The sequence below is a fragment of the Silurus aristotelis genome (genome assembly GCF_946808225.1).
Source record: "Silurus aristotelis genome assembly, chromosome: 26".
NCBI classification, from domain to species: Eukaryota; Metazoa; Chordata; class Actinopteri; order Siluriformes; family Siluridae; genus Silurus; species Silurus aristotelis.
This window is the reverse complement of record NC_139599.1, coordinates 17,523,156-17,533,155: the sequence shown is the minus strand read 5'-3', so window position 1 is coordinate 17,533,155 and position 10,000 is coordinate 17,523,156. Positions and strand designations below refer to the sequence as shown.

Genomic DNA, 10,000 nt, shown 5'->3' with positions numbered 1-10,000 from the left:
CAGGATCAAGGCTCCTATAAATGGTTCTCCATGGAACCCTTTCTTATGGGGGTTTGAAACACTGTAGGTTTCTGAAGGAACATTCTATGAATTATCTTGTTTTCTAAGTGGTTGTGGTCTACAGGTTCTACAGTGGATAATTAAGGGTTCTGCTTGGAATCCTGTTTGGGTGGAGAAACGCTGATGGGTTCCCAAAAAACCCTTACGTTTACAAAATATTTGATGATTTTCTGTTTTTTGGGACAATCGGAGAAGAAGTGAAGTGATTTCATGAGCACATCATAGCAACCAAAGACCAGATGTTTTGTGATTTATTTAAACTCTTCTACACAAGCAGGGATTATAATTGTATAATTCTTTACCAGTTTGTGAGCCAATTAAAGCACAGGGGGCAGGGCTAACTGACAGATAACTGTGTGTCGCCCCCTGGTGGAAAAAAAACGAGTATTTATTTATTTATATTTTCTTTGTAGAAATTATGAAAGAAGAGACCAAGCTGAAGTAACCAACAGGGTTTGGCTTTATTGAAGAAAAACAAACACATTTTGTCATTGAGACTTACATTTTGTTTGAGTCTACAGACCCAAAGAGTTACAAAGGTCCTTTTTTTTTTTTTTTTTTTTTTTTTTTTTTGGGTTGGGGGGGCGTGGTTGTTGGTTTTTTTCCCCCGAAAGCAAGTGTTTCGTTCGACACAGAACCAAACACACTCAGCCGTACGTCACTGCTGTCGCACAACCAGACTTTACACTGTTCAGAGTCCGCACAGCCGGCCTGCAACCGCACCCAGGGAACAAAAACCCGGCAACACGGTACGATACAGAAACGCAAAAAAGTACAGTTGAGTTTGTGAGGACACGATTCAGAGGTGGTTTCACTGCATCACAAAAAAACGCTTTCATCAAACATCAAGATCAACGTCTTCGGTGGAGTTCGAGATCTGTTAATTCCTGAGACTGGGTCTGTGTGTGTGTGTGTGTGTGTGTGTGTGTGTGTGTGTGTGTGTGTGTGTGAGAGAGAGAGAGAGCTGGTACATTTTAAATACATGTCTCACAGCCATGGTTTTAGTTCATATCTCAGCAGTCCATGAGACGAGGATCCTCAGAGAAACGTCGGCTTTAGAATCTAAATTCACTGCTGTGTCTAGAATCGACTTCAGACCACTGCCACACACACTTGTGTGTTAAAAGTCTTGAATTCATTTACACACACGCAGGGTTATACAGTCTATAAGGCAGGTGTGTGTGTGTGTGTGTGTGTGTGTGTGTGTGTGTGTGTGTGTGTGTGTGTGTGTGTGTGTGTGTTGACAAATTTCATTTTAGGAACCTTTTGGGAGTCTTTTCAAGAGCAAACTAACATTTTCAGGAAAGGTTGTAGGGTTCAGGAACTGGAACCTTTAAAAAGATCACAGGGTTTTTGCCAGCGAGTTTTATTGGAGACCTTTGGAACCTTTTCAGGAACTTTATTAGGAATTCTGAATAGTTTTTCCCCCCAAACTACACTACATGAGGGACTTTTTTCTAGGAACATTTTTATTCTAGGACTTATTTTTCTCCAGAAACTCACATTTCAAGAAACTAGGAACCTTCTGAAGAACCTTTACACAAAGCTAGAACTGTTTTTAGGGCCCAGGAACTCTTTTTTTAAAACCCACAACTGTTTTTTTTTTTCCCCAGAAAGCCTACAGTTCCTGTGTTCCTAAAGGAACCTCTTAAACAAGTCAAACTTCTGGAGGTTCAAGACTCCAGGAAAGTTTTCAGAAATCTTTAAACTGGAACCAGGAACCCAAACTCAGAAATATTTAGGGTGAAGGAACCTTAAAAGGGGAAAATACAGGAACCTTTTAAAAACTGCTCAGGAACCTTTTCAGGAACACAATAACCTTAAAAATGTATAATGTTTAAACCAGCAGGAGTGTGTGTGTGTGTGTGTGTGTGTGTGTGTGTGTGTGTGTGTGTGTGTGTGTGTGTGTGTCAATACAACACAAAACATGTGTGTAAGGTCTTCATTTGGGTTCTGTTCCAAATCACTAGTCATAAAAACACTTTTATCTCAGAGCTCGTCTCGCACGTCGCCATGGTAACGCTCCCATCCTAAACCACATCCTACTCACTACATAGTGCACTATTCAGATATTTTTTTTACCATTTCACAGCCAAACATAACCCATAATGCACTTGTAGGGGGAGGGGGTGTTTTAATAAAAATAAAAAAAAAAGACAGGAAATATTTGAATTCGTCACGAATCCACGTTTCAGTTCACGTAAAAAAGTCCAGAGCGATTTATTCATATTTATTACACATAGAAACCCGAGCTAGCTGGGGTTAGCAAGGCGACCTCTGTGTGTGTGTGTGTGTGTGTGTGTGTGTGTGTGTGTGTGTGTGTGTGTGTGTTTGTGTGTGTGTGTGTGTGCATGCTTGTAAAAAGCACTAATACTGTGCAAATCTAAGTGGTTTTATATTTACAGAAATAAAAATATTTATATATATTTATTTTTATGTATATACACGTTTGGACAGTAGCATACAGTCCATTTGTGAGTGTGTGAGTGTTACCCCCCCCAATCCATACATCAGAGAGACATATAGATAGATAGATAGATAGATAGATAGATAGATAGATAGATAGATAGATAGATAGATAGATAGATAGATAGATAGATAGATAGATAGATAGATAAAAAGATAGATAGATAGATAGATAGATAGATAGATAGATAGATAGATAGATAGATAGATAGATAGATAGATAGATAGATGGATGGATGGATGGATGGATGGATGGATGGATGGATGGATGGATGGATGGATGGATAGATCTCATTATCTATCTATAATGTAATCAGGTGACTTCCTGTACCTATGTAAGAACAGCTCTTTGGGTTCTGTCACACCGAGCCGACAGGACCGGAGATTATTCCTGTGTGTGTGTGTGTGTGTGTGTGTGTGTGTGTGTGTGTGTGTGTGTGTGTGTGTGTGTGTGTGTGTGTGTGTGTGCTTGTAAAAAGCACTAATACTGTGCAAATCTAAGTGGTTTTATATTTACAGAAATAAAAATATTTATATATATTTTTTTTTATGTATATACACGTTTGGACAGTAGCATACAGTCCATTTGTGAGTGTGTGAGTGTTACCCCCCCCAATCCATACATCAGAGAGACATATAGATAGATAGATAGATAGATAGATAGATAGATAGATAGATAGATAGATAGATAGATAGATAGATAGATAGATAGATAGATAGATAAAAAGATAGATAGATAGATAGATAGATAGATAGATAGATAGATAGATAGATAGATAGATGGATGGATGGATGGATGGATGGATGGATGGATGGATGGATGGATAGATCTCATTATCTATCTATAATGTAATCAGGTGACTTCCTGTACCTATGTAAGAACAGCTCTTTGGGTTCTGTCACACCGAGCCGACAGGACCGGAGATTATTCCTGTGTGTGTGTGTGTGTGTGTGTGTGTGTGTGTGTGTGTGTGTGTGTGTGTGTGTGTGTCCCAGTGTGATGGTTCTGGACAGTAATTTCAGTAAAACTCTAAATCTAAATGTTATAATTATCCTGAAACACTATTCATTATCCCCAGGAACTCTCTCTCATTGCCTTTTAATTCAGGAACTATTCCAGGAACCCATTAACTATGTTTCTTCATGAAGATGTGAAACTTTTCAGGAACTCAGAAACGTTTAACCTCTAAGTGTTCAGGAACCGTCTAACTAAGGATCACAAGACCCTTTTTAAAAAAACAAACAAAAAAAAGTGGAACCTTGTCGAGCGCCTCGCAACAACTTTACAAACCATTTTTCTATTTTGATTCCAATTTTAGGAATTTCTTTAATTTTACTTCTATCAATCAGCCAAAAAATGGTAAAAAAAAACCCAAACAAAAAACCTCTACATTAGCGAGGGTTGTTTATAAAGAAAAATCAAGAGGCAGGAACTAATCTATCAGACCTCCACAGCACTGCAGGTACTGATTCATGCGCTGGTTCTTGGTCTGGTTCTCCAGGTCGGCTTGATGTGTCAGAACATGTGTAAGTGGGCGTGTCTCTTCTCCTCCAGACGTATTAAAAAAAAAAAAAGCAGCAATTATCAGTTTAGATTAAATTAGCGACGACCACACCCTTATTTTACTGGCCACGCCCACTTACAATCATATATCGTCTTAGAGAATGAGTAAATGTGTGTTAGATAAATAGATAGAATGAGTAAATGAGAGAGAGAGAGAGAGAGAGAGAGAGAGAGAGAGAGAGAGAGAGAGAGAGAGAGAGAGAGAGAGAGAGAGATCCCGGTCTATAGATGTCTTGCCCAGCAGGAAACAAGCCTTCTGTAAGGGCTACACCAGTGACACATAGTGTCACTAACATTATGGCATTAATGACGGTAATTTTTTATATCTTTTGAATAAAACTAAGCTATTTGTATAGATATATAACTCTATATATTTATATGTATATGTTAATACTGTACAGCTCAATTTTTTTTACAATCAAGAAATAGATACAATTTGTATCAACAAGCAAAAGGTCGTTTCTGGACATTTGAGGCGCGATGGCTTGCTGCGAGTCAACTAAATAAATCAGTGCCTCGGAAGTGGCAGGAAAAAAGTTACCTCAGACGCGGTCATGCTAATATCAGGCGTTAACCGTGCAGCGTTGTAGCATTATAGCGTCGTAGCAAAAGACAGCAAACATAGAACTCTTTTTTTTTTTTTTTTGTTCTTGACATTCCAGGAATCTTTGTAAGAACCTATTAGTGTGGTGCAAATTGCATGTGTATTGCAGGTGTATAAATCTTATAGCCTGAGATACAGTGCCCAGCGAAGCTAGTTTGTTTAGCCATGTTTCATAAGGAGGAACTTTTCCAGAAACTTAAATGGCATTTCAGGAAGCCAGGAACCTTTCTATAGGGATTTATGTAGAGGTGAGTGCTGATTGAGTGCTGATTGAGTGCTGATTGAGTGCTGATTGAGTTTTTGTACCATGATTCTGTATGTGGCTGCATTACTGAAATAAATGTTCTCAGTTTTTTCACAAGGAAACAAGCAGGAAAGCGAGAACAAGCGGAAAAAAACAAAAACAATGAGACGTGGGGAAAAATGTAGCAGCAAGCGACCCGTCAATCAAATGTCAGAAACAACCCAACGTCAGCCTGGTGTTCCGTGTGTGTGTGTATCGCACAGGGAGAAACAGGTAGGCAGTGTGTCGCAACCTTCCCACGAGCGAGAACCTGCGCTCATGAAAACAAAACCTCCAACAAACTACAACGACGGAAATAAAGTTTCCTTTTTCTACCCAGACGGAGAGAATCTCATCTCCGAGTCTGTAAACATTCAACCGTTCCGCTAAGATTGCGCTAATATAATAATATCATATACAAAAAGGGGCGGAGCCACGACGTCTCCCAGCACAAATCAGAAAACAGATGCTCTTTAGGAGCATTTTGCCGATTAGACGCGCGTCCACTTCCGTCCCTCTGTTAACACACAAAATCTCGTTAATTTGTGATACGTCTTAACTTATTAACAAGCCAATTAAGTACCAAGCTCTCGATAAATTCTCATGCATCGATTCGGAGCTTGTTAAAGCTAAAACGACTACCTTCCTAAACGTTCAAATTTACACGTGTCCTCCTCAATGCCATTGCGTAAAAAATAGACGTTTCGGGATCAGGACCAGATTACGGACTTCAGCTAGCTAGCTAATCAGTTTATTTGATAGATGTAATGCTTAGCTACTGTTATTAACTTAAAATAATGTTTACGATTTAGCCGCTTGGTGTAAGACAAGCTAGCGGAGTAGCTAGAACATTTTTTTAATTGCAATTAGTTTGGAGCTACGTAGGCGTTTTCCTTCAGTTTACGCGCCAAAGTTAAAATCATCCGTGTGAATCTCTGGCCCCTTAATCATTTCTTCAAACCTGGAGAAACGCGTCAATTTGGTCAAATATGCAGCTGTTACCGAAACAGACTTCAAAGACCACGTAAACCATTCAACCCTAGAAAGTTTCTAGATTTCGTAAAAGCTACAGCACAACAAACACGTCGAACAGCATATATAAACACACATTAATTATCTTTTTGGCCTTGCGTAAGCAGCATGAAGGAATCCTTTAAAATGGCGTAGTGCGAGTGAGGAAACTGGGATGCCGTTTGTTTGTTTGATTTCGGGTTTTTTTGGCAGGTCGGCGTCGTTTCACTACGAACACCAAGGTAGTCTTCGTGAAGTGGTATATCGCTAAGAACAGGAAAATATTTGCTCTAAATTACCGCTAGTGCTTAAATACTAAACACGCACGGTGACCTCGACAACCATCAGAAAAAAATATATATTTATATTTTTATATATATATATATATATATATATATATATATATATATTGATATATAACCACGTTAACACACTTGTGGTGAGGTCACACGATGTAAGGCCATAAAAGTTTCAAAAGGTCAAAGTTCATGCTTTGAGGTACTCCAGAGTTTACGCTCCTTTCGGAAAATCTTCACGTATTTTACATAACCAGAAAAGAAAAATAAAAGAGAATAAACGCACAGTCACAATATTTACACTGGTGCAAGACAATACGTCATTGTACTCGGATCACAATCATTTCTGATCAGCGTTTCCCTACAAGGGTTTAGTTTTTTTTTCTTTCAAGAATTCAATTGAATGCTAAAATGCAATTAATATGAGATGATATTTGCCAGAGAATAATTGCTCTCTAGTTGTTGCTTTAGTTTTCACAAAGGGGACATTTGCGCATTAGCTTAGCTGCAACGTGTTCAGGTACTCCAGCTATCATCAAGGCGAAATACAGTAAATAAAAAAACTGCTATATTGATATGCCAAAATTTGGGAATTACATCGTAAACAACATCAAGCAACAGAATCGCTTCATTCTCCAATGGATGGTTTCTTTAACTTGGAATGATGCCGACCATCACATGGATCAACCGACCATCATCCATACCTCATGTAGCATTGCTAATCCTTTTCCTTATGCACAGGAAAGAATTATGTTGCAATATTGAAGGATCATTCGGAAGAAAAGGGTTGATATCTTTCAAGTGACTGGTTGCGTAGATTATGAAATTGAAAGAAAGAAAGAAAACAGAAAACGTTGCGTTGCTTCCCCTTTTGCTTACTCAATGACAGGACCGTAGTTTCGTTACAATTACTGCTGCTAGCTGCTGAGGATCCGTCATATGAGGATTCTTTTCCATGACCGAATGGACTACGTATGCTGGGAAGATATTGCAGAGGTTTCGATATGTCTGGTAATGGTGTTCAGGGATCGGGTGTCGCTCTTGTGGTTCCACCAGTCCATGAGGTCCTAGTGACATGTCCCACGGTGACCTCCAAATCTGTTCCATTTTTTCTGGCATACTTCGAACCATCACTCTTTCACAGCAGGGCATGAGTCCTCCCGTCAGCCCGTACCCTCCATACCCGTAAGGCTCATTCCCACATGGCAAAGGATCCCAGCTGGCATGTTGCTCTCGACACAGAGGGGGGCGACGCTGCCGGAGAGGGTTACTTTCATAAAGACGGGAATCTGAAATGCTGTCCATTCGTGTCATTCCCAAAGATCTGCCTGGCTGAGCAGGACCGGACGAAGGCAACACATTCTGGGGAAGCAGAGGATAGTCACCGGGGCAACTGGATCGAGCTCCAATCACCTGATGCTGCGTGTGAGGCACAAGATGGGCCGAGGTTTGTTTGCGTGGCCCCGGTTTGGGTTCATCCGTGCCGTAACTTTGGACTCTGGTCAAAGCCTCATGGTGGAACCCATGAGCAAAAGCTTGCAAACGAGACTGTACCTGGGATTGCACTTGGGATTGAGCAGATGGTGGAATCTTCATCCCATCATCCATGCTACCTTCCATGGAATACATCTCTCCACCGTAGGAGGAGAAGGAGTCCGAAGAGTGGCTGCGTCCAGATTCAGGACAAATGCTGGAAGCTCGACCAGGATACCCTCCTCCGACTGGATCTGGCTGTTCTAAGCTACAGAAGCTGTCTTGCATGCTTCCTAAGCTTAAAGTGGAGAAATCGCTCAACATTGAATAGTATCCATGGTCACTAACTACGGAATCGTATTTGGGAAAGGGTTCACTGTATGCCACGGATGCACCCTGGCTGTTGGTGACCAATATTGGAGGGTACTGGATGCTTCCGGCATGTTCTAGCGAGCTGTGGGTGAAGTGAAGTGACCCCGGTACTGGACTACTAGCCGAACGAGTGTTCAATGCCCCGGCTGCGTGACTTTTTGTCGGAGGCATGGTCGGGACGCTGAGAGCTGTCACTAAGGATGGAACCGAGTTTGCTTCGGATTTCCGAGCTGGACAGAGTCGCTCCTCCTGCTCACAACCCACAGAACGAATGCTGGGGTCCGACTGACGTTTCGGCGCCACTCGCTTCACCTCAGAACAGTCTCCTTTCGTGATGGTGCCAGAAATGCCGCATTTTGCAAGAGCACCTTCGCTCATGGTCTTGACCGCAGACAGCTTGGCGAAAGCTCGGAGTTCGTCTGCGACGGATCGTATTGGCTGCGCTGCTCTCTCCGGGTGGTAGTACTTACACTTGTGGCCATACGTACACTTCTTACCTAAAGTTTTAAGAAAATAGAACAAACCTTAAAATTAGCATGTGGCACATTTACATGTGACCGTAATTGAATCTCTGACATGAAGATAGTGCAGAGTTGCCTACATTTGCTGTACTGACCGTAAGGACACGGTTGCTTTTTGTGTTCCGGGACGACAGGACGCTTACGAAGGAAGTTTTCCAGGCTTGGTCCATGTCGGCCTAGTGGGTCATCCGGTGGCATAAACCTACCGGAAATCAATTTAAATCCTGAAATGATGTCATGTGACACATCATCGTTTACATTACATAATAGCAAAAGAACAAAAAAAAATGAGATCTAAAACCTGTAGCTTACTTGTCATTGACAAAACTGTACATGAGCAGCCGTTCCTCGATGAACTTTTTCCACTCTGGTTTTTCATTCTGCAGATCTCTATAGTTATCGTTTGACACGATGATGCCGTCGGAATCACACGCCAATTTAACGATAAAACGATCATCGTAACAGACCACACGTCGTCCCTGGACCCGGCGAGAAGGAGTGAAGACGAGGATTTTCTCTTTCTCCAACTTCCTCAGGATTTCCTGATCTGATGACAGACGTGGCATCACAGATTAAATCTCCTAACAAAACAGAGAAGCACAAATCCTATCGGGTTTTTGTTTTGTTACATACATACCAGTTATTGGAGCATCGGGTCGGGACTGCTCTTTCCTCCACGCCGGTACAAACACCGTAATGTCTTTGTGTCCTCGCTCCAGGAACCAGTCGACCGCCAACTGGATGCCCAGGCATGAGAAAACCTCTTTGTTTCCATGGCTACAAAGCATCCCAGACACCAAGTTACTCATACACACATAGTGATATTCACAGGTGATCATCAACCTACAGCTTGTACACTTTATTAATAAACTGCATCCGTAGACCGCTTTACCATGTAGGTGTGGACTACACCTGTCCTGCCACTTTATAGGATACTATAAAAGCCAGGGGTGCTGGCGTGTCTCGTATTATACCACTCTGTGATGACAGTCAAGGAATCAAAAAGCACCAGAAGTACAAGATGGCTTGTTATTTTCTCGACAAACCATGTATTTGCTGACCGTGCCTATAGGGGGCAGTGGTGCACCTTCTGTAGCAGCAGTAGATAGATTTCTGGTGGAAGACACATGCACGGGGTATACACTTGGTAAACTGGGGACTTGTTAATGTTCTGTGTAAAGCCTGAATACGCTGGTGGCAAAAATTACATTCCCTCCTTCACTTTCATTTATAATCACACAGTTTAACACACATACCCAGATATGTTCAGGATGTGGGTGGATTAGATGATAAACCTGCACTTCTATTGGCCAGACACCAAAGCCCTGCCTACTTGCTTTCTATTGGTTC

At 41.4% G+C, this 10,000-nt stretch overlaps 1 protein-coding gene across 5 annotated transcripts in view; it reads right to left on the bottom strand.

Moving 5' to 3' along the window:
- Positions 1-6,580: 6,580 nt before the first annotated feature.
- zc3h12b (zinc finger CCCH-type containing 12B) overlaps positions 6,581-10,000 on the bottom strand; it is a 14,302-nt gene continuing 10,882 nt past the window's right edge. For 4 of the 5 annotated variants that reach the window (XM_083530921.1, XM_083530924.1, XM_083530925.1 and 1 more), the window contains 4 exons: positions 9,288-9,427; positions 8,963-9,197; positions 8,731-8,852; positions 6,581-8,626 (listed from right to left, as the gene is read on the bottom strand). In XM_083530921.1, coding sequence (XP_083387047.1) covers positions 7,164-8,626; positions 8,731-8,852; positions 8,963-9,197; positions 9,288-9,427 — 1,960 coding nt within the window. In that variant the 3' untranslated portion in view covers positions 6,581-7,163. The remainder of the gene's footprint in view (positions 8,627-8,730; positions 8,853-8,962; positions 9,198-9,287; positions 9,428-10,000) is intronic. The other variant, XM_083530922.1, reaches the window with a different exon arrangement.